The sequence below is a fragment of the Oncorhynchus keta genome, chromosome 11 (genome assembly GCF_023373465.1).
Source record: "Oncorhynchus keta strain PuntledgeMale-10-30-2019 chromosome 11, Oket_V2, whole genome shotgun sequence".
NCBI classification, from domain to species: domain Eukaryota; kingdom Metazoa; phylum Chordata; class Actinopteri; order Salmoniformes; family Salmonidae; genus Oncorhynchus; species Oncorhynchus keta.
In genome coordinates this window covers 48,235,456-48,260,683 of record NC_068431.1, presented here as the reverse complement: position 1 = coordinate 48,260,683, position 25,228 = coordinate 48,235,456, and the positions used below count along the sequence as shown (strand labels likewise).

The 25,228-nt window shown below is 45.0% G+C and overlaps 1 protein-coding gene across 10 annotated transcripts; it reads right to left on the bottom strand.

Annotated features, from left to right (window-relative positions):
- Nucleotides 1–1,792: 1,792 nt before the first annotated feature.
- On the bottom strand, nucleotides 1,793–23,952 carry phldb2a (pleckstrin homology-like domain, family B, member 2a). Of its 10 annotated transcripts, none has more exons than XM_052457373.1 (17): nucleotides 23,799–23,952; nucleotides 20,755–20,863; nucleotides 18,848–19,884; nucleotides 17,852–18,196; nucleotides 13,229–13,369; nucleotides 12,790–12,927; nucleotides 12,112–12,327; nucleotides 10,137–10,403; nucleotides 9,967–10,056; nucleotides 9,636–9,770; nucleotides 9,377–9,476; nucleotides 8,526–8,724; nucleotides 7,279–7,369; nucleotides 6,645–6,791; nucleotides 4,285–4,504; nucleotides 3,979–4,064; nucleotides 1,793–3,854 (listed from the first exon to the last, which is right to left on the bottom strand). In XM_052457373.1, the coding sequence occupies exons 1-17, from the start codon at nucleotides 23,814–23,816 to the stop codon at nucleotides 3,714–3,716; spliced, it is 3,480 nt and encodes a 1,159-aa protein (XP_052313333.1). In that variant the 5' UTR covers nucleotides 23,817–23,952; the 3' UTR covers nucleotides 1,793–3,713. The 10 variants fall into 10 exon arrangements, with proteins under 10 accessions (XP_052313333.1, XP_052313334.1, XP_052313339.1 ...); XM_052457374.1 differs by having other exon boundaries at nucleotides 8,526–8,721; XM_052457379.1 differs by having other exon boundaries at nucleotides 12,112–12,240.
- Between the last annotated feature and the right edge of the window lie 1,276 nt (nucleotides 23,953–25,228).

Genomic DNA, 25,228 nt, shown 5'->3' with positions numbered 1-25,228 from the left:
TGTACATATTACCTCGACTAACCTGTACCCCTACACTATGACTCGGAACCGGTACCCCCTGTATATAGCCTTGTTATTGTTATTTTATCGTTGCTCTTTATTTTTTAAACTTTAGTTTGTACAGTAAATATTTTCTCAACTCTTATTTTTCTTAAAAACTGCATTGTTGATTGAGGGTTTGTAAGTAAGCATTTCACGGTAAGGTCTACTGTATTCGGCGCACGTGACAAATACAATTTGATTGGATGACATTACCAAAGGTGAGGGATGGTTTATAATGTCAGTGATAAGCTGCATTATGTATGTGACGTAAAGCCTGACATTGGAGATGAGATTATCTGTAGAGAATTACACAGGAAACAGATCAATCTACTCCATGTTATGCTTTATACAATACGGCACATGCCTATGCAAGCGTACACTGCACATTTAAACAATGCTCTTAAATGATACCCTTTATTGCTCATTGTTCAACACGGACTATCACTCACGTTGCTGACATGTTGAACACTGTGAGGATAAGCAATGTGTTTTAGCCTGGTAGAAGACATGCAGATTCTATCAGACTCTCGCTGCCTTCTCTAAACGTCGGTCATCATTTCATTCTCAACCAGCTGGAGCCAATGCAGCCATGGGCTTCTGCAAAACCAAACCGCCTCCTGCCCCAGATATGTGACACAAATGACCACCCCCACAATGCACTTGGGTAATTCAGAGTAACGTCTCCGTGTGTGTTTGTCTGCCTCTGCCTCAAGAGAAAGGATGTGCTCCTTTAGAACCTAATTCAGCGTGCTTAATTTACAGTGTCTCCATGCCAACCCTACTAGGTCAACCAATGAAAGGACTCGGAGAGTGAATAAGGGCCCCAAAGTGCACACTCATCCCATTTATGAACACATGGACAGGATGATTTCTGTAATATTATGCATCTTACAATGCTTGGATGTATATTTAAGCAATAAAGCCGGAGGGGGTGTGGCACGACACAACGCATCCTGCCTGTATACAGCATTTAGCCGTGGTATATTGGCAATATACCAAACACCCGAGGTGCCTTATTGCTACTAAAAACATGGTTACCAATGCAATAAGAGCAGTAAAAATACATGTTTTGTCATACCTGTGGAATAAGGTCTGATATTCCACAGCTTTCAGCCAATCAGCATTCAGGGCTCAGTCCACCTAGTTTATCATTTCAAATGTGTCAGTGAGCTCAAATTCACTCATGAATTGCATAACTGTACCTGCACATTTTAAATAACCACATCAAAATATGATGCATGTTTTTTTTTAAAACAAAGATATCCAGTTTGTGCAGTGAAGAAAAACTGAGTGAGTCTTGACTGATGGGTGTTGTCTCTGTCTGGGTACATTCTGCAGACTACACACCCCAACCACCCCCCCCCCAAAAAAAAAAAATAAATAAATAAATTAAAAATAGCAGCCAATCATTCCCTAATTCCTTATGTATTGTCTGTATGTGGTTAAGCAGAGAGAAATTGGTTAATTAGTGTGCACCAGATGGATATTATTGGCCATGTAGGAGTGTGCAAATTAGGTCACCCGTTCGCATGAGTTGAACAGCATAGTTAACTAGTGTAAAAGCAATGGAACACCTGTGACTGTGGCGTGATATTATCACCAGAATAACTAACCGGCTACACTGTATAATCTACATTACACAACAAAACATTAATATGGCCCTTACATGTAGAATATTTACCCGGTTACAATATATATTTCGGATTGAAGTATAAAATATACCGGAATAGAAATAGTAACATGAAACAAATTAGTAAACATATGATTTATTCTTACATTTGTATAAAAAAAAAAACATGCAGGATTAAAAATAACATCTGAATTACCACTGTTCATATAAAAATATCAAATGTATATATATTTTAAATGCATAAAAGTGATCGTTTCCTTGGTACACATATGGAAAATACTTGGAAGTGTGCCCATACTGTGTAGTCACACAGGCCGAGCTTGAGGGTTCCTGCTTGACATGTCAACTGGTCACAAGTAATAATAATAATAATAATAATAATAATAAATGCCATTTAGCAGATGCTTTTATCCAAAGGAACTAGTCAGTCCCCTTCAGAACACGGTGAAAAATTCCCTATGAGCTAATCAACCGTCACCTCAACACCCTTTGGTCTCGTGTGCACTCTCCCAGTAACCTCATTGACCATGCAACTACTTGCTACCTATGAGCTCACCGTGACCGAGGGAGCCATTTCAGTGTCATTGGGTCTTAAAAAGAATAATACATTTTTGATCACAGTAATTCAAAATACATCAGCTAAGATAACTGGGTCAAATAAGTAGAATCACATTTTTCTTTCCATTTTGACTTCAATATAAATCATTCCAGAACACTGGAGATTGCTTTGCTCTTTAGTTGAACATATATTTATACATTTGTCAACAAACAAAAAAGAAGAGCAGATACAATTAAACCAATATAAATACATGTTCCATTACTTGTGACCCACCCCCCCAAAAAGTCATTTTAAAAGCAATAACTATTATAGCGCTACACAGGTCTTACAGCGACTGTGTAATAACTAAAAACAGGCCAACGCTAAGGACATCAATGACATCCAACATCACATGGTGCTTTACAATAGGAGCAATGCAAGGCCTTCTAAAGCTTTCCCAAAATTAATGAGCCCATTCATTGGGTAGGGAGCTGCACCCAGCCCACTGATAGCCTGATATTACACAACCTGTCATAAGATGGACTTACATAAAAGGCACAATATACAATGTTCGATTAAGACATTTAGTTTGAACCAGTATTTTAAGTGCCCTGGAATGTTTTTGCCAACTTATTTAGCTGTGGCACACACTAAATGTATATACATGCACACAGATTGTCAACGCCTCCCACACCCTGAAAGTATTCATTTGCAGAGCCTTTAGGTTCCATTTACATGATGTACATACAAATACAAATAAGTATGTCTTTGGTACATAGTGATGAGAGAGGTACTTTTCAAACCCTTCAAGTCTCCGGCGTTTTAGGATTTCCCCTGTCGACCCCACGTTCCTTCTCAACAGTAAGGTACAAAAGACGCATATCAGTTATGTGCATCACCTTGGGTTCTCCAATGGAGGGTGCTGTTGTCCTCTCAGTCTGTGCAGATGCTAGACAGTCCCCCGGAAGGTTTGGCACGAGGGGGGACTGTCCAGCTGGAAGGAAAACAGATGGAGAGCTTTGGTTGACCAATCAACAGCCGGCTCAACTTGGATGATGGAAAGGACGAGACAGTAACCTCTAGTACACTGTTAGCCTATCCGGCTGCATAAAACACCCTAGACAGCGACTCAGGGTCATTAACGGTCTCAAAATATCATGAGGGTAAACCATGTGATTGTGCCAAAAGGCTTCTCACACACAAAACGATAAGTATTCGAATCTTCCTAGATTGTCCTTTCCAAATGAACAAGCAACACTGGACACCTAATCCCCCAGAGGAAGTAATTCATTGCCAAACTGAAGTATCAGATTACCATCACATCAGTCCCAGAGGAGGAGAGAGGTGGGCTCACTGAAGTGAGACTGAATTGAAAGTGGCTGTAAAGTAAAAAACCAGGAGGGTATTGTGCTTGGGTCACAGATTCTCAATCCTGACCAGTCACATTGCTTTGTCTTTGAGGCAGCGATGGAACTGGAGGAGAGGATATTTCCTGTTGATTTGTCAGACCATGAAATGCATGTATCCTTCAGCCCCGGTGACGATGACGTCCATCCAGATGCGCATGGCCTCAGGGGAGGGAGACACCATGTAGTACACCCTGTCATGGGTCTTCACGCTGAACGTCAGCGATGGGTTCGGGCTCTGTGAGGGTGCAAGAGAGGGAGAAATAAAACAATGTCAAGTCTAGTTTTAAAAAAAATTGTGCTTCTTACCTTGAAAACAAGGATACTAGATACTTTAAACGTGTAAATCATTTGTACCTTACCTTGTGTGCATTCTTTAAATGATCATAGTAAACCTCTTCTATGGCTTGGAAGTAGATGACCCCTTTCATCTTGGCCTCGTGTTTGTCTGGAACAGAGCACATAGCGTTGGAATGACTATGTTTATGGGCGGTGAAAAAAAAGCATGAAATTAAATCAAAGCACTTCCTAGATTTCCAGAGCAGCGCAGCATAGCCTGACGACGATAGCGGCGCTGCTTTTCCTTCAGCGCTCTGATTGATCCACCAATCACAGCTGAAACAGACAGAGAAGAGGGAGAAAGAGAGAGAATAGAAGTTCTAAATCACCTGCGTAGTAGACCAGGGTCCTGCGGTTCCGGTCGAAGACAAACCAGCGTTTCTTCCAGGTCTTGATCTTGCCACCCATCTTGACCAGGAACCCTCTGCAGGTTTTGTCAGTGATGGCCAGGTGGTAGCAGTTGTCTGGGTTGTGTCCAGCTGCCTCGATGTGACCATGGAGGTCAAAGTCATCCTTCCTCTGAGGGAGGTAGCGTGTCATCGGCCGGGCCTGGGGACAAGGGTCACAGGTGTCTAGTCTGTGTTGAGCCAACGGTTAAAAGCTGCAATCAAGTTGAAGATCTGCCAGACATTTTTATTTCAAGTTGTCTTGAATCGTGTCTATTTAAGGCCAGGCACCACAACCTAACAGGGTAATACTCCCCCCATTCATATCACAATGATCTCTTACCAGTTGAATGTAGACAAAACCAATAACTACACAAACAAAACATGGGGATCCCTTGTTGAACCCCACAAGAGGGGGTTCTTTCAGGAACCTAACTGCCCAACTGAAACGTTTAGATTTGAATTCGAAAGGACAGCAGGTGGAGACACTTAACTGAACAATGTAAAGATCTCTTCAATTTAAGGTAAGACTTGTCCCTTGTATGATCTCAATTTATATTGTTTTACAATATATACCAGCTGTCTTTTCATATTTGTGAAAATCTTTCTAAAAACAGAAGAGCGACGCAATTCAATGGATACATCAATCAACAAAGAGGTTGGAGTAGGCTATACGAATATGTTGAAGGCTAGCTGGAAGCTGTATTGGGTGCAGATAACTGAACTTTTCTCTGTCTGCAGGTATACAGACAAGGAGGCATACAACAGGTATGTAAATTGGTATGTATTGCAGATCACATTTACCATCCTCCTTCCTAACCTCTTCAATGAATATCCTATAGGCCTCTACATTATGGACAAGGTATGTGTATGAAAACCATGATCAAAAACTGTTTTTGTTCATTCACATTCACCACAAAAAGCATGGTATGAATACTGTTGTGTGCATGTTTGGTTAATCATCTGTACAATTACTATGCTTGGGATTCACAGACTTCACCCTCCCTACACCTCTGATGAATATAACAGGAAACGTGTTCGATTGCCATACAAAATCATTCTGGCTGTGGATACGGAGAACACGTCAGAGGATATACCCATTGGACTTGGGGTTCTGCTTGGAGTTTACCTCATAGTGATTTTTTTGGTTCTGCTTTGCCACTAAAATCATAATAAAACACATTACTAAAATAGTGTGTTATTGTTATGCATATTATCAATAATAAATTGGGTGGTTAAACATTTTTACCCCAAAAGGTTCTTGGAGGATCCATTAAAAGTGGTTCTTTAAATAACACATTTGAAAGGGCTATGCAAAGTACTTCTAGGGGTTCCCCCACAGTTTGAAGAACCCCAAAAGGATACTCCAGGAACTTTATTTTTAGAGGACTTAACTGGTCTGTAACCTGATTTAAGATATGCATTTATGTGAGAAAGAGCTTCTCTTTTTAAGAGCAGGGACATTTCTGGGGACAGGCTGGTTACCCTATATTACAACTTTTCTGAAATATAAAAATATGCAACAGATATATATATATATATATAAACACACACACATACATTAAATATGCACATATTTGCATATAGCGCAAATCTGTTATTCTGAACACAGGATAAAGTCAGCCTACATTTTTTCATTTTCATTTTGTTAAGACACTCCAGCACCGGACATGTCCAGAGCAGATTGTGGATAAATACTTTTTTCATTCTTTCTATCTGTAAAATACATTTTTGCCGCATTTTCCAAAAGAAAATGTTATCTAGAATAACTTTTTTTAAATGATATATCGACATTTCCCTTTGTACAAGTCTAGAGAATATATCTAAGGATAACTACACCAAATGTGGTGAATGCAGATGCCTACCAATCGCCTATTTAGACCCAACCATGATCTCTTCAAAGTAAGGTGACTTATATTCCTGTCTGTAACATTCTCTATGAAATGGCCTTTTAAATTATGTATGATTTAATGTTTTGAGCTTCGAAATTATGGATTTATGTTCAGTTGAGTATGATTCAAATTCAACGATTTTCGTGTTTCATGTTACGAATTTTGCAATTTGTATGATATGAATATCGCAATTTGCGTGATATGCTACGAATCCAATTCATGCAATATGCTACAAATTTGTTGTGCTTAAGATCCCGGAATGCATCTTTAAGGGACCAAAATACAAAAAATAAATCTCTAAATTGATAAGTAGATTGAAAAATGGCATTGCAGCCTATGGTGCCTCGCCTTAAATTACCATGCATCTGAAGTTATTGATATTCTTGGCCCATCTGATTCTATATCTCCCACCTGTGCCCTCTGTTTCTCACGTAGCTTCACCTCCCTCTCGATCATCTTCTGCCTCCTGCTGGTCTCCTCCTGCAGTCTCTTCTCCAGGTCCTCCCTCCTCCGCCGCTCCTCCTCCAGGGCCTGCCTGCGCAACTCCATCTCACGCTCCTACACACGCCACACAACGATAGTTACACACAGTCACACAACGATAGTCACACACAGTCACACACAGATAGTCACACACAGATAGTCACACACAGATAGTCACACACAGATAGTCACACACAGATAGTCACACACAGATAGTCACACACAGATAGTCACACACAGATAGTCACACACAGATAGTCACACACAGATAGTCACACACAGATAGTCACACAACGATAGTCACACAACGATAGTCACACAACGATAGTCACACAACGATAGTCACACAACGATAGTCACACAACGATAGTCACAACGATAGTCACACACAGTCACAGTCACACACACACACAGTCACACACACACACAGTCACACACACACACAGTCACACACACACACAGTCACACACACACAGTCACACACACACACAGTCACACACACACAGTCACACACACACAGACACACACACACACACACGGTTGCTTATGAAGGCTTCATTACCCTGTGCTCAAGGAGACGATTCTTATCAGCCTGGGCCTCTCGTAACAAACGTTCCATCTCTTCAATCTTCGCTACGTTGCATGTGCTGGCACTGTGGGGGGGGGGGGAGAACCAGAAATGCACATCAAGGAAGAGGACACACTCTCACCAGGAAAGCACTGTCCATCCTGGAACTGTTTAAGTGTGAGTGAAATTCCAGACTAGGGCCTTTACTATAAAGTTAATACTGCACCTCTGCATCAGTCATAAAATCCCATCACGTACAAAGTATAGACACTCCATTCTCTCTCGTCTTTCTGTCCTGTAAATAATGTATGGGCTGACCAAGACCACATTCACACACGAAACCAGTGGTAACTCTCAGAGCTGTTGTGTAGTGTACAGGATTAGTAACATGCAGAACGCACACTTCTTCTGCTTGTTAAACTGGCTGTGAGACAGCTGGACAACGTCTGGGTGAAGTCACGTTGTTCAGCCTCCACACCGATAAAAACGTATAACATACAGATTGTACAGGACTATCACGATACACCCAAACAACATCTGCAGCGATAGATATGAACATAGATTTACCAGTGTAACAAGATATCCTGAAGAGTTAGAATGAGTCGCATAGTTTCGCTTGGAAGAGCGTGACATCAAATGGAAAATCCCAAACACTCTGCAGAACCACATGTCTGTTGTCAAGCGTAACCAATGAGCATAATCAACTTTTGTCAGAGAGTTGAACTGATTTCATCGAACTCATTCCCTTCCGACAAGAACTGCCATTAAACAATACCACACAAGTCGCAAACACAATTTTTCGCCCAAAAAGGATGCAACACAGTACTTTAGGTTTGAACAAACATGGCCTCCTCTCTACAACAGACAACCTGAGAAAAAGCCCTTTACTCACATTAGATTCAGCATCCTGGCACTATCCCAGTGACACAGTACTGATGTTTTGGGTTCCCACAATGCTCTAACAGGTGATTGGGCCAATTCACTGAGAGCACAGATGTGTTTGTGACCTGACACTCCTGCACCAGCCTCAGCCACACCCCTCCCTCCCCCACAGAATTAGGAAATAACCATACATATGGAATGATGCCGAGTCACATCTCTCGAATTCATAAAATGTATCTTACGGCCATGTCACCCAGCTCGCCTCTAGAACAAAAAAAATAAATAAATGCTATTGTCAACTAATGTCACATTGATGGTCCTGCTTGAACCACAGTCCTATGTGAACAGTTCGCTCTCACCTGGAGATGTTGTCTGGGGAGCAGGCAGAGATGCTGGTCTCCATGCTGTCAGAGCTGTCCACGCTGAGCGTGTCGAAGGCATGGCCGTTGTCTGCGTAGTGGAAGGAGTCCAGGAAGACGTTGGACTCTGAGACGGTCCTGCTACACAGGTCAACCAGTCTCTGTCGGTCCTCACTCGCGTACAGGTGGCTGTGGCCTGCTGAGAGACAGACGGACACACAGACAGACACACACTTTCTAAAGCCTTTTATCAGATTAGATGGAAGATGTAAAAAGGTTTGTTGCTGGTTAACTGTCACAACTTGATTGCAGTTGGTCCAAGGGCATTGCTGGTACACAAATAGTATATTCCCTCATAACACTGAAATGGGCGTGGTATTTCAACCCTCTCGGAACTGTTTCCAAAGTCTCTTGTTCCTTCCTGCTGGAAACATTATCAGAGCAGAGGATCCTGAACATGTCATTACTGCTCAGACCGATTCAGATGGAAACTGGAGGAAAGGATGTAGCCATCTGTGTTAACTAACAGACTGACCTGTAATGTGGACCAGGTCACGCAAGACAGGGTAAGCTACAAATGTCTAACCCTGCAGCATGTAGCTAGCACACGGAGAGAAACAGGCAGTAGAGGTTAGGGTTAGGGAGCGAGGCGGGGAATCCAAGGATGATGAGAGAAAAGGGCAGAGAGAGACAGCTTTGCGAGATGAAAGTTTCCTTTCCTTCAACTAACAGTTTCCTTCTAGACAGTACTTCATTAGAGGCATCATTTACTTACTAAGAAAACTTCAAATTAAGTTTCAACTTTGGAGTAGACACAGATATCGTGTTCACAAAACAATGTTTTGTCTCACCCTTGAGCAGGCGTTGAGATTCCAGATCTCGGGGAGAGACAGAGAGGCCCCGGGGGATGGCACTACCACAGCTGGAGCTCTGGGACAGGGGCACGTGGGACTGCAGAGTAGACAGACGGACAACAGAGAGAGAGAGCGAGAGATCATGACCTGGTAAGTGTCTCTCTAACCCAAAGCTCCAGTAATCAGATGAGGGGACTCAATGGCATTATCAATATTTCAATGACGTGCAATGGGGAGGTTGGTCCCCCATGCTCACCTTAGAGGACAGGCTGCGGCCCAGTGTGGAGTTGCTGTAGTGACTGAGGGGCTGCTGGCTCCTCTTACGGAGATTGTCACTGAGGTGAGAGTTCTCCTTACTGCCCCGCCTCCTCTCCTCCAGAGAGCGGAAGTGCTGGAGACCAGAACAGAAACATATGGAAATGATAAAAGCTTTACATTCATTGAAAGTGGTGGTTTTACAAGGCAACTTCCTCTGTCATTAGGAAATCCAGTCATGCACTGGAGGGCTCCTAGTACAGACACAGCTGCCCTCTGCTGGTCAGACATAAGGTATGCACTTTGAGTAGTGAATGAATTGTACAATATACCTCTTTCATGGCAACAGGGTTGTTAGGGAAGGCCTGCCCTCCAGTCACTTCAGCATACTTCCTCTCCAGCGAGGCCAGGTTCTCCCTCTCCTAGAGACACACAGACTGTCAGTTAAACAGCTGCAGTCAGTCCGATACAAAACAAAACCAGTAACCAAAAACCTTCTTACCCTCTGAAGCATGAGGAGCAGGTTGTTCTTCTCTTTCAGAAAGTTGTCCTTCTCTCGCTGAGACTGCTGGGTAATCTGTGTGGACTGCTTCTTCAGGGTCAGGAGTCTCTCCTTGCGTGTGACAGTACTACGCTGGTAATCTGCTACCTCTCGGAGTACATGATGGTTCCGACCCTCCTTCTCCTCGTCCTGACGACTCTCTCTCTCCAGCTGCTGGAACTCCAGGTCTTCAAACCACTTCCTCTCAGCCTCCAGTACCTCCACATCCTAACAGACAGCGCGCACACACACACACATCATATAAGATAGAGAATGCACTGGCTTTAAGTGGGTCAGTGTGTGGAGGATTTAAACACAGACATACAAATACACTGTTCAAAAAAAGTAAGGGAACACTTAAACACCACAATGTAACTCCAAGTCAATCACACTTCTGTGAAATCAAACTGTCCACTTAGGAAGCAACACTGATTGACAATCAATTTCACATGCTGTTGTGCAAATGGAAGAGACAACAGGTGGAAATTATAGGCAATTAGCAAGACACCCCCAATAAAGGAGTGGTTCTGCAGGTGGTGACCAGACCACTTCTCAGTTCCTATGCTTCCTGGCTGATGTTTTGGTCACTTTTGAATGCTGGCGGTGCTTTCACTCTAGTGGTAGCATGAGAAGGAGTCTACAACCCACACAAGTGGCTCAGGTAGTGCAGCTCATCCAGGATGGTACATCAATGCGAGCTGTGGCAAGAAGGTAAGCTGTGTCTGTCAGCATAGTGTCCAGAGCATGGAGGCGCTACCAGGAGACAGGCCAGTAAAGGCCAGTACATCAGGAGACGTGGAGGAGGCCGTAGGAGGGCAACAACCTAGCAGCAGGACCGCTACCTCCGCCTTTGTGCAAGGAGGAGCAGGAGGAGCACTGCCAGAGCCCTGCAAAATGGCCTCCAGCAGGCCACAAATTTGCATGTGTCTGCTCAAACGGTCAATGCTAGACCTCATGTGGCTGGAGTGTGTCAGCAGTTCCTGCAAGAGGAAGGCATTGATGCTATGGACTGGCCCGCCCGTTCCCCAGACCTGAATCCAATTGAGCACATCTGGGACATCGTGTCTCGCTCCATCCACCAACGCCACGTTGCACCAGACTGTCCAGGAGTTGGCGGATGCTTTAGTCCAGGTCTGGGAGGAGATCCCTCAGGAGACCATCCGCCACCTCATCAGGAGCATGCCCAGGAGTTGTAGGGAGGCCATACAGGCACATGGAGGCCACACACACTACTGAGCCTCATTTTGACTTGTTTTAAGGACATTACATCAAAGTTGGATCAGCCTGTAGTGTGGTTTTCCACTTTAATTTTGAGTGTGACTCCAAATCCAGACCTCCATGGGTTGATACATTTGATTTTCATTGATAATTTGTGTGATTTTGTTGTCAGCACATTCAACTATGTAAAGAAAAAAGTATTTAATAAGAATATTTCATTCATTCAGATCTAGGATGTGTTATGTTAGTGTTCCCTTTATTTTTTTTGAGCAGTGTACATTTCCATTTTACAGACAACTAGACCACAGTCATGAACTCCGTGTATCCTGCAGTGCCAGTTAAATGCATTAGCTGGATAACAACTTACATCTACTCTCTGAGCACATCATTCAAGTCACTGCACTTTCCTTACTTGGCTATCTCGGTCTGAATCATAGGGGAGAGACCAAGTGAAACCAAGAACTAGAAAAAGGAGCTGTCCGAATGAGACAGGGTGGGATACGAGGACATCTAGAAAAGGGAGCGGATGGGCAAAGAGGAGGATTCTAGGTGCGCCACAGAAATATAACGCAAAAGCAAACACATGGAAGAGGAGGGTGAATTACGAGGAGGAGGAGCGAGGGAAGCAGAAAGCAACGTGTTAAAAGGGAGAAAGGCAGTCATAATAACCGAGGAGGATGAGGGACCAGGTAGGAGTTTGTTGCTGTGTCTTACTGACCCTGGAGAGCTGCTGCTGAAGCTGCTCCTTGAGCGCCTCGGGACAGTTGTCCAGCTGGGTCTTCTGCTCAGAGACAAGCTCTGACAGCCTCTCTACTTTTACCCTCTCAGCATCGAGCAAGGCTTTCTCCTGCATAGTCATGGACACACACACACCCACAAATGCATAGGCACATACGCACAGACACAAAGGCACGCACATATGCATACACATACACTAAAACATATGCGCAAGTGCGCACGCATACATGCGCACACACACACAGGACAACAAAGAGGAAAGAGAGTGTTAGTGAAGGGAGAGAGGAAACAAAGTGGAGGGATGGAGAAAAAAAAAGAGGAAGGACTGCTCTACTGTATTCAGACCTGTGGGTTGGACTGCTCTACTGTATTCAGACCTGTGGGCTGGACTGCTCTACTGTATTCAGACCTGTGGGCTGGACTGCTCTACTGTATTCAGACCTGTGGGCTGGACTGCTCTACTGTATTCAGACCTGTGGGCTGGACTGCTCTACTGTATTCAGACCTGTGGACTGTAGATTCATCCTAGTCAGAGTCGTACCACTGACATCCAGACTCCCACATACACTGTCTCTCTATCCGTCTCTCACCCTCACGTTCCCTGTGTCTGAGAGCAATGGCATCCAACTCAGGGCTGGACAACATCTGCTGCACTTACCTGGGACTTCTCTGCGAGGGCAGTCTTGTCAGTGCTGCCAATCTTCTCATTGAGTTGGTCCAGTACCTCCTTCTCCCTCTGTAGCAGGGCCATCTCAGAGACCTGCTCACCCTCCAGCAGAGCCCGCTCCACCTCCATCTGCACACACCACACACAAACAGGTAACATTATCCCACTGACCGACGCAGCTTTAAATTACAATGATCCATAACTCTAGATCATTCGCTCCCAAAAGCCAGATACCAGCGCTAACCCCCACTAGTATCATTACCCAGCCACAACTGTAAACATTAATTTCCTAACTCCACAAAGAATTCCAACTCATAAACACACACACACACACACACACACACATCAACATTAACTCCCACTGACACAAACATCAAACACCCAGCATGCGTGCAGCTCCGTTCACAATCCCATGGCGTGCGCTGCATACCTCTCTGATGGACTCCTCCATCTGGTTGTCCAGGTCTTTGATCTTCTGCTCCACCTCCTCTACGTTGTTCAGAACCTGGATCCTCTCCTCCTCAATACGGCTCACTTCCTGTTTCAGATGCACATCCTCCGCAGCCTGCTGCTGGTGATATTACGGGAACCAGCATTAGTCCACAAACTACTGCATCTACTCACAATGTGTGTTACCGTCAACACTGATGATATCATGTCTAAATTATTATGAAAGCCCACGCCCATGCCTCTTGTTAAAAGATATCCACTGTTGTACACAGGGGTATGGGGGAAAGAAATGTGTTTTTATGTTTTATTCACATCCTGTAATTCCTTCTCATTTGTTGCCATAGTACGTCGGTGAGATGGAGCTGCTGCAGAATGCTGTGAGTGATGGCAGGAGCATTAATCCACGCTACCTCGTGTCTGTAATGCAGAGGAAACCCAAGTCCTTCAGCAGAACAGGGACTGGGTCACTCATACTCTGCTACATCAGAAGGACTCTACTGTACAAGCCTTAGTCATCTCTTCTACCAGTCAGAGAGTCCTGCTGCCACCAGACAGAATCAAAACACCCGCTCCTTCTCATCAGCCCCAGGTCTAATCCACACACATTCAGCCACATGCTGTTTCTGACCCATCACAGCCTCTACAATATCTGATTCCTACTCCACATAGGAGCCTAAAGTAGTGCTGGTCTATAGCGGTCTGAACCTCATGTGGCAGGCAGACCGCAGTCCTACGATTTATGGGCTGTTTCAGAGACGGTATTTGACTAACTGTTCCACTGCCAGGGCTTAGGAATGTGAGTCGGAAGAAGAGTGGATTGGGAGGTTCAATAACTTGTGTCTTTAATGGGTCTCTGCCTCAGCCATAACAAATAGTCAGAAATGTATTCTCTACATGCAATGAAATATAATGCTAATCTGGTAGTCAGGGAATAAAGTAGGCCCTCAAAATATTTTTTCCCCCCAATTAAAAAAAGGTAGTATGATTTTCTATTGAAATGGTATAAATATTAATATCAGCTACAAAGCAGGTACTGGGTATTGGAAGTACTGTAATATGAAGAAAACATCTGGACAAATACTTTTCACACACCATATGTGCGCGCACACACATACACAGTTATTCCACTGGGGTTAAAGTCATTTCCTGCTCCCCCTCCTTTCAGATAGGGCTGTAACTGACTTAGGGCTGTAACTGAACTATTCCCTAGAGAAATCCATTAAAACCAAACACAGCATTAAGTCGTTACTGCTCTAGAGTGGAAAAATGCCACAGTTTTACAGCGATAATATAACTAATAGTTGCACTGGGACTCAAACTGGGACTGGAGTTAGGGGCAGAGTCCGAATAAGCTCCTGGTGAAAGACGGAGGAAACACTTGAGGTGTACTTTGTATAAATACAGGCCTACGGGGAAAGTATAGAATATTTCAGGAGGACTCCTTATATCTTCAGCAACACTGCTGCATACCTCAACCCCCGCAGGGCTACATAGTTTCCACTACCTTGTGTGCTCACATACCCTCTAATGCTGGGGTGTCAAACATACAGCCTGCAGGCCGGTTCGGCCCACGATCCGGTCCAATCCGGCCCACAGGTGGTTTGAGTAAAAAAACATTTAAAAATGTTTTTAAAAATATACATACAGTGGGGGAAAAAAAGTATTTAGTCAGCCACCAATTGTGCAAGTACTCCCACTTAAAAAGATGAGGCCTGTAATTTTCATCATAGGTATACTTCAACTATGACAGACAAAATGAGAAGAAAAAAATCCAGAAAATCACATTGTAGGATTTTTATTTGCAAATTATGGTTGAAAAAAAGTATTTGGTCAACAACAAAAGTTTCTCAATACTTGTTATATACCCTTTGTTTGTCAATACTTGTTATATACCCTTTGTTGGCAATGACAGAGGTCAAACGTTTTCTGTGGTCCTTCTGTAGCACAGTTGGTAGAGCATGGTGCTTGTAACGCCAGGGTAGTGGGTTCGATTCCCGGGACCACCCATACGTAGAATGTATGCACACATGACTGTAAGTCGCTTTGGATAAAAGCGTCTGCTAAATGGCATATATTATTATATTATTATTTTCTGTAAATCTTCACAAGGTTTTCACACACTGTTGCTGGTATTTTGGCCCATTCCTCCATGCAGATCTCCTCTAGAGCAGTGATGTTTTGGGGCTGTTGCTGGGCAACACAGACTTTCAACTCCCTTCAAAGATGTTCTATGGGGTTGAGATCTGGAGACTGGCTAGGCCACTCCAGAACCTTGAAATTCTTCTTACGAAGCCACTCCTTCGTTGCCCGGGTGGTGTGTTTGGGATCATTGTCATGCTGAAAGACCCAGCCACGTTTCATCTTCAATGCTCTTGCTGATGGAAGGAGGTTTTCACTCAAAATCTCACGATACATGGCCCCATTCATTCTTTCCTTTACACAGATCAGTCGTCCTGGTCCCTTTGCAGAAAAACAGCCCCAAAGCATGATGTTTCCACCCCCATGCTTCACAGTAGGTATGGTGTTCTTTGGATGCAACTCAGCATTCTTTGTCCTCCAAACACGACGAGTTGAGTTTTTACCCAAAAATTATATTTTGGTTTCATCTGACATTCTCCCAATCTTCTTCTGGATCATTCCAAATGCTCTCTTGCAAACTTCAGATGGGCCTGGGCATGTACTGGCTTAAGCAAGGGGACACGCCTGGCAATGCAGGATTTGAGTCCCTGGCAGCGTAGTGTGTTACTGATGGTAGGCTTTGTTACTTTGGTCCCAGCTCTCTGCAGGTCATTCACTAGGTCCCCCCGTGTGGTTCTGGGATTTTTCCTCTCCGTTATTGTGATCATTTTGACCCCACGGGGTGAGATCTTGCGTGGAGCCCCAGATCGAGGGAGATTATCAGTGGTCTTGTATGTCTTCCATTTCCTAATAATTGCTCCCACAGTTGATTTCTTCAAACCAAGCTGCTTACCTATTGCAGATTCAGTCTTCCCAGCCTGCTGCAGGTCTACAATTTTGTTTCTGGTGTCCTTTGACAGCTCTTTGGTCTTGGTCATAGTGGAGTTTGGAGTGTGGACAGGTGTATAAAATCGAACACATAGCCATGTGATCTCCATAGACAAACATTGGCAATAGAATAGCCTTGCTGGAAAGTCACTGAGCTCTCCAGTAAGTCAGTTTGTCAAATTCCTGCCCTGCTAGAGCTGTCCCGTTCAACGGTAAGTGCTGTTATTGTAAAGTGGAAATGTCTAGGACCAACAACGGCTCAGCCGCAAAGTGGTATGCCACAAATCCTCACAGAGCGGGACTGACAGAGTGCTGAAGCGCGTAGAAACACTCACTACCAAGATCCAAACTGCCTCTGGAAGCAGCGTCAGCACAATAACTGTTCGTCGGGAGCTTCATTAAATGGGTTTCCATGGCTGAGCAGCCGCACACAAGCAGCATGGTGTAAAGCTCACTGCCATTGGACTCTGGAGCAGTGGTAACGCGTTCTCTGGAGGGATGAATCAAGCTTCACCATCTGGTAGTCCGACAGATTTATCTGAGTTTGGCGGATGCCAGGAAAAGCTATCTGCCCTAATGCATAATGCCGACTAATGTTTGGTGGAGGAGGAATAATGGTCCGGGGCTGTTTTTCATGGTTCGTGCTAGGCTCTTAGTTCAAGTGAAGGGAAATCTTAACGCTATAGCATACAATGACAATCTAGATGATTCTGTGCTTCCAACATTCTGGGCTCCCGATTGGCACAGTCGTCTAAGGCACTGCATCTCCGTGCTAGAGGCGTCACTACAGACCCTGGTTTGATTCCAGGCTGTATCACAACCGGTTGTTATTGGGTGTCCCATAGGGCGGTGCACAATTGGCCCAGTGTCGTTAAAGTTTGCCCGGGGCAGGCAGTCATTGTAAATAAGAATTTGTTCTTTACTGACTTGCCTAGTGAAATAAAGGTTCAATAAATAAAAATCTAACTTTGTTGCAACAGTTTGCGTGTCAATGCCCCAGTGTACAAACAAGGTCCATACATAAATGGTTTGTCGAGATCGGTGTGGAAGTACTTGACTGGCCTGCACAGAGCCTTGACCTCAATCCCATCAAACACCTTTGGGATAAATTGGAATGCCAACTGCGAACCAGGGCTAATGCTATTAGGGCTGAATGGAAGCAAGGCCCCCAGCAATGTTCCAACATCTTCCCAGAAGAGTGGAGGCTGTTCTGGCAGCAAAAGGGGACCAACTCCATATTAATGCCCATTATTTTGGAATGAGATGTTCGACGAGCAGGAGTCCACATACTTTTCGTGATGTAGTGTACTTTAAAATAACTAAAAACGTATGCGTGTATTTACATTCACCCTGTCATAGGTGAACACACGCAGCTATGTCAGGAACTACTGTGTCATGCAGATGCTTTGAAATCACTCCCATACCCAGAATTCCTTGTTTCTTTTTATACCAGCCCCCCACACACACACTTTGTCTATACACTTTATACTGTGTGCCCCACATGTTTATATTGATGTGCGTGTTTGAGTGTTGAAAGGGTTAGAAAGGAAAGACCTCCGGTCTCAGGACAATGTAAGGCATGTCCACCAGGCCTTACCTTGGCTCTATGGTGAGGGGAGGGTGAGGGGGCACTGCTGCGCAGGCTGAGAGCAGGTGACTGGGCCCTGCTGGCATCCCTGTGCCCGCTGCGATGGCGCTCGCGGACCTGCCGCTCCTCTGCCAACTGGTATCCCTCGGCTCTGGTGCCAAAGCCGTTCTCCGGGGCAGTGCCGCTGACGCTGCCAGGGGAGTCGGAGAACACCGACTCATCATCAGACACCTGCAACTTCTCCAGCTCCTTGTTGATCTTCTGCAGGTCGGAGACGGCCAAGCCTCTCTGGTCCCGCTCCACACGGCCCAGCTCAGTACACAGGCTCAGGATGGTCTCCAGCCGCTGGCGCTCCTACACACAGACGAGGAGAAACCAGTGGCCAACACAGTCACGTATACAGCCAATATACCACTCAGATTGTGATACTGGGATTCAATTATTTCGTAGATGGGTGGTTTCGTCTGTTTACAGTCTTTCGTCAACACAATGTGATCACCCATAAGCACGATCAAACAACCTATAAAAACAGCTCATAAAAACACAATAAATCCAGAGAAACCACACTTTTAAAGGGATTCTGACGTGCAAAATTGTATCCAGTGATTTTCAGAGGAAAGCAACGTTCAAAAGAGTTTTAACCAGTCTGACCAACTGGTTTTATGGCGTACCAGTCTGAATGGCTTCCATCTCTTTACAGCAGGAGTGAGTGTGTGTTCAGTCAATTAAACAGAGAGCTTGTGAAACATGGTGAGAACGAGTCAGAAAATCCAATTAGTCTTCTCAAGTGACAGAACCTGAAATCAAAGCCCCATAAACACTTTCATGTTTTCATAACAGTCCCAAGTGAAGAGACTGGGGACCAGATGAACTGGCAGAATGAAACCAAGTGTCTCAGCCACACAATCAGAACCTTCTAGATTAAACTCTAGAGTGAATAATAAAAGCAGGATATTATCATGGCAGAATAATAATGAATAGGAGTAAAATAATTGTTTCTCTCACCAGTCTCTGCACCTCCTGTTCTCTGAGCCTCTCGTCTCTCTGGTGCATGTGGTAGTCTCTCAGCTCCTCCTTCCCATTCAGAGAGCTGATGCTGCCCCTCCTCGATCCCGGCCCCAGTCCTCCCTTCCCAAAGGACAGCATCCTCTCCCCCAGGCCTAGGTCCAGGCAGGGTGAGGAGCCCTGCAGGCCCCCTCCCTCCAGCTCACAGCCCAGAGAGGCCAGGCTAGCCCGGCGGGGAGTACCCGGTACACTGGCTGTGGCTGGCACAGTCACGTCTGGCGGCCGCTCCAGAGAAAACAGGTTGCGCCTCGACTTAGAGGAGAAGGACACAGAAACCTTCTCCCCTCGGTGGGAGCCCATGGATCGGCGTGGTGGCAGGGACAGAGCCGGGGAGTCAGCCGACCGGTGGAGGCGGGGTAGAGAGCGACTGTGGGTAGAGCCCAGGCCATTGAGTGACCCTGTAGAGTACTTCCTCTGACGTGGTGCAGGGTCCATAGCATTGTCCACGTTCCGACCCTGGGCGTATAGCCTGCGGCCAAGACGAGGGCTGGAGGGCATGCTGGCCGCCCCGCTGTGGCCCCGAGGTGGACGGGGGGCAGGCTCCCCATAGGAAGAGGAACCATTCCACATGGACAGCAGAGAACTGGCTACAGGGGGGCGGCGACCATCAGAGGAGTTAGCGAGAAGCAGGCTGTCCTGTGATTGGTGGCGTGAGCGTGTGTATGGCGGGTTGGGGCTGAGAGGACGCTCGCCCTGGCGAGGAGAGGGGGGCATGCTGCTGCTGGTCATGTAGGGGAGGCCCCTGGAGGAGAGGGGGCGCATGGCGCTCCCGTGGGCTGTGGGAGACACAGGGCTGGGAGGAGGCAGGCTAAGGTAGGTGCGGGTAGATTCTGCGCTGGCCCTGAGGCTAGCCTCCAGAGCACTCTTCCTGCGCTGCAGAGTCTCCATCAAGTCCTGCAGCTCCGCCTTCGAACGGGAGCCTCTCATCACGGTGCCACCCACTGAGCCGCCATTGCTGTGTTCAGTCTTCACACAGTCTGCGGAAACATCAGATGAATAGAACTCTCGTTAATGTGGATATATGATCCGGTCTTGGAGCACCCTTATAAATCACCCTACTTCAAGCCTAACACCTGAGCTGAGCGAGATTGAGGCAATCGGACTGAGTGGGATATAATAGCCAAACAGTGATCAGCCCCTGCAATGTGCTGACTAAGGAGGGAAAAACCAGCGAAGAACTCCCCTCAGACAGTTCTGGGCCCAACACAAACAGAGTCTGTGGTTAAAGAAAACTTCTTCTAAAAATGGAAAAATGTTGGCAGAGAAAGACGTGCCAGAATGCCTTTATACTTTCAAGCACTGAGGGACAGCCTGGACCCTGAGCACCTCTGTCGGCAAACCCCTTCCTCCCACAGAACCCGGGCCCTGCATGCTCTAAGGTCAACTGGGCTGGCTGGCTGGCCTCAGACTTTGTTTATCTGTGCTTACATGCTGCCATTTGTTTTTCTCAGCGGATAAACTCACACTGCATAGCGGAGGATGTGGTGGTCGTCCATTTATTTATACCTTACATGGGCAGTTTGACCAAAGTACTTTGGCTGTGTACATAATCATTGAGCTGAAGAGTATAACTAGTGTCAGAGAGAGGGACAGAAAGACAGAGAACAAGCACATTCTGGACTGAGAACCACTTCCATAAACACACATCAATCACACGGACACATCTGGAGGTTCCTCATGCAAGGGGACAAACAGGGGAGAATTGCAGTAGGTATGGGGGAAGTAGAGAAATGGGTGTAAGAGACTAGCATAAGGAAAGGAAAGGAGAAATGGTTGTGTGTTGTCTTCGAGAGAGAGAGAGAGAGAGAGAGAGAGAGCGAGAGAGCGAGAGAGAGAGAGAGACCTACCTGAGCTGTAGACCATTGTGGTGACAGGACTCTTTTGGGGCAGCATGCTCTTCATTCGACTGGCCTCCTCTGGGTGGAAGAAGTAGGATTCACCTAGGCAGAGTGTACCCTGGGAAAACAACAAACACAGAACTGCACTCTCTCACAAATACACACAGATTCAGGAGAGTACTTTGCAAAATATATTGAACACCGCCATGCACGCACACACACACAGTAATGACGACATGGTTATGTAAAAATGGACTCCTTCTCAGAGCTTCCCATTAAAATAATTGTCAAACTCAAATCAACTCCTCTACCCGTGAATACACACACACACACACACAGCATAATGGACACAAGAGAATGCTTCTTGGAGCAGAGCTATACTGAGTTTCTGCCGATTACATCAATATCCAAATAAAAACACATTGTTCAATGCAGAGAGCAGTATAAGATACTGTCACGACACCTCAGACCAGTCCGTATATAGAGCACACTACAAAATACCCTCTGTTCTCCGACACAGTCTGGAGCTGAGCAGCTAAATGAGAAAACCTTACAGAGTAGGACAGTAGTCTGGCTGACGCCTAATTCAAAGTCCTCCAGACTTCAGAGTCTGGAAAAGCTGTTTTGATAATGTTAGCACGATGCGTTGATAAAGGGGGCTGTGCTTTTTTACTGGTTGGTTCTTCCCTGTGTCTTTCTCACTCAAACACCCACTTGGACAGCCACACAGAGCCCACCCCCCGAGCGCCGCCACCCCCCCCTCTTCCAATACAACTGCTGGATTTTCTTATCCAAACAACGTGAGGTCTCAACCCCCCGGGAAAATAAAACATCTGAGAAAACCAATCAAACTCAGCCAGAAATAAACTCTGTGTGAATACTGCATTTACAACAGCCTCCTGCCCAGACCAGTGTGTCAGATCTCCCTCTCTGATCACGTGAGTCGAGACAGCCTTGCTAGGAAAACAGATCCCAGGGAAAGAATTCAGGCTCCAGTATTAATGATATCTGAGATGGAAACAAAGTTCACCTCACTTTTGTGGGCAAACAATGGATGGCTGAGAAGGCTGCTCTTTGTCCCGGAATCAATATGCTGTTGACCCCTTTATCTAACGTCATTGAACGGAGCGGTCTGGTACAAACTTTGATGATTTCAGCTATATTTACTCTCTGAGACTGGGGCTCTGACAGAGATGTACAACCCCCCCCTCCCCCAAACACACACAGTTGTACGCACGCACAAGTCTTTGGGTCTGATAATCCAAGGTTTCCTGCTCCGCCAGGCTGATTGATGGCCGGCTAGCTGGAGGACGTTCTTCAGTAAGTTGTGGATCCTTTTATACAAATCAGCTACAACTCACAATCCATCATCATGAGTTCGCCCTGATCTGGCCACCTAAAACATCTTTCCCTCATACGAGGAGTAGGGGGCTTTTAAAACCAACACCAGACAACAGGGCAGCAAGGCAGAGCAGAGCAAAAACAGACAGGAGAGGATTGCAGATAGGAGAGGATTTCTTTCTTCAGGGAATCTCCTTTCACGTAGGATGCCTCCTACACATGTGGGTTCTACTCAATGTTTGTGTGTGTGTGCGTGCGTGTGTTATACGACTAGCCTTACACTGCAACTAGGGTTACTCCGTGTAATAATATAGTGGGCTGTATATTACCAGTGGTGGAAAAGTACCCAATTGTCATACTTGAGTAAAAATATAGATACCTTCATAGAAAGTTACTCAAGTAAAAGTAAAATACTACTTGAGTAAAAGTATTCGGTTCTAAATATACTTAAGTATCAAAAGTAAAAGTATACAATTTCAAATTCCTTCTTTTAAGCAAAGCAGAAGGCTTAATTTTCTTGTTTTTAAATATAAGGATAGCCATGGGCACACTCCAACACTCAGAGATCATTTACAAAAGATGCATGTGTGTTTAGTGAGTCCACCAGATTAGAGGCAGAAGGGATGACAATGTACAATGTGTTGTCTTGATAAGTGTGTGAATTGGTCCATGTTCCTGTCCCCCTAAGCATTCAACATGTAACGAGTACTTTTGGTGTCAAGTAAAATGTATGGAGTAAAAAGTGCATTATTTTCTTTTGGAATGTAGTGGAGTAAAAATAAAAGTTGTCAAAAATATAAATAGTAAAGTAAAGTACAGATATCCCAAAAACTACTTAAGTAGTACTTGAAAGTTTTTTTAAACTTAACTACTTTACACCACTGTATATTACTAACTGATAAGACCTCTAACACGTTTTTCTACAAAAAAAAAAAAAACATTTGTGTAACAACTTAGTCCTCTATTAAAATATGTATACTACAGAGGATGGTGTTATGGTACTGTACCTCATATGACCAAACACCCAAGGCTTATGGAATCACCCTCTCACAGATTCTTAGCCCCTTCTGAGAATAGCACACCTTTTTGTCTAGTTGATTAGCCACATAATGACATGGTTACTCGGCAGCAGAGGTGTCAAAATTAGCGGTCCAATTGCGCAGCCAGCTCGACTTCTCTTTAAAAACTGCATGCATCTCGCAATCATATCAAAAAACGGTAAACACAAGTGATCAAATGATAGGCATATTCTTCTAATTAAGTAGGCCTATTAGCCTCCAATAAATACAAAAAATCCGAAGGAGTAGGCTATCAAACCACTTCGGGGAAACGATGCCACCATAAGAAAAGTACTTAAGGAAAGCGCACTCTGATTTTCCGAGCAATTCAGCTGGAAAACATCCATACATTTATTCTAAAAAAAAATAAAACAAGAATATAGCCTATTTTGCGGGCAACTCTTTCATAGAAACAAGTAACCCAACGGAACCGTGCCTATATTTGAACAATGAAACAAACCGGAGTTCGAGAAAGATGAACCGAACGACTGGTAAAAAAAAAGAGAAAGAATGGTTATTATCCTGAAAGATAAGAGAGAACGCGGCGCTGGGTGAAACATATGCGCATCTACTCTGCCTCTTGCAGCAACCGATAGGTTTCTCCAAACTTTTGATAACTTCTGAGATTTCTTTGTTCAGAAGACGACAACTGACCTTTGTGTGCTGTCTCATTCAAACTGTTGAGCGCCAGTGATGGACAACACTCCTCTACCTCGGATTAGCATGACAATGGGACAGAGACGATGCCTGCTGCTACCTTGACTGATTCCTCTGACGCTCCTCCCCATTCTCAGTCGAAGCCCCAAACCCGCGGACTGCGCAAATCTGGTTGGTTGATTTGGGTGGTCGCAGACGCGCTAAATGGGGGAGAGGGAAATAGGGAGACGGTGGAGAGGGAAATAGGGGGCCGGGTGACGGGGGTTCTGTAACCGCAACCCTAATCGACCCACGCTGATAAAGCACGTCCCAATAGCAATGTCTAAAACATCACTACATTACGCAGATCTCTAATCAGTGCATGCGTTAATTTCATTCCACTGTATGTTCCCCCTATAGGACATTCAAAACTACAGGAACAAGAGCCACAGCCTGTTATAAACAACTTCCAAACCGACTGCTTGAAAACAGTAAACTGATACTACAAACACTAACAACTATTACTTACAACATTATAATATAGGCCTAACTAATATTTTTTCTTCTTCCCCCAATTGTTTACACACTCAAACTGGCCCATGAGGCACAATGACCCACACCTGTATCTCATTTAGCAGAACCAGACACCAAATCTGCAATACTACTGGCACATGTTTTGCTTTACAATCAGATTGCAATTCTATAACAAACATTTGGCAAAACGCAACACACACTTCTCTACCTTTGGCACAATCTTCACAACTAAAATCTCTTATGCAAATGAAAAGCAACACTGTTCAACGAGCTAAACTCAATGTATCCCTTTCACTCTTCACATGTGCAAACACTAATTGTGTAAATGTTCACTCTGCAGTCAGACCTTTGGTATGGATAAAATGGCCACTCCTGTGTTTGGAAAACAATGGAAGCAAACTTTGCATACAGAGGTGGAGGGTGGAGGAAGACCTAGAACAAAGACAGTGATCTCTGATGAAATTCGGGCAACTGTGGTGGACCATGTGGTCAACCATGGTTTGACCTTGAGAGAGGCTGGGCAGAGAGTACAGCTCAATCTGAACCATGGTTTGACCTTGAGAGAGGCTGGGCAGAGAGTACAGCCCAATCTGAACCATGGTTTGACCTTGAGAGAGGCTGGGCAGAGAGTACAGCCCAATCTGAACCATGGTTTGACCTTGAGAGAGGCTGGGCAGAGAGTACAGCTCAATCTGAACCATGGTTTGTCCTTGAGAGAGGCTGGGCAGAGAGTACAGCTCAATCTGAACCATGGTTTGACCTTGAGAGAGGCTGGGCAGAGAGTACAGCCCAATCTGAACCATGGTTTGACCTTGAGAGAGGCTGGGCAGAGAGTACAGCCCAATCTGAGCCGCTTCACCGTAGCATCCATCATCCGGAAGTACCAAAATGAGAATAGGTTTGTAAATCAGACA

Excerpts from the sequence above, each read along its gene's own strand:
- phldb2a (XM_052457373.1), bottom strand. Across the intron at positions 18,197-18,847 it reads AACAGGAGGTGCAGAGACTG|GAGCGCCAGCGGCTGGAGAC; the intron begins GTGAGAGAAACA and ends GTCTGTGTGTAG. Across the intron at positions 13,370-17,851 it reads CCCCTCACCATAGAGCCAAG|CAGCAGGCTGCGGAGGATGT; the intron begins GTAAGGCCTGGT and ends TAATATCACCAG.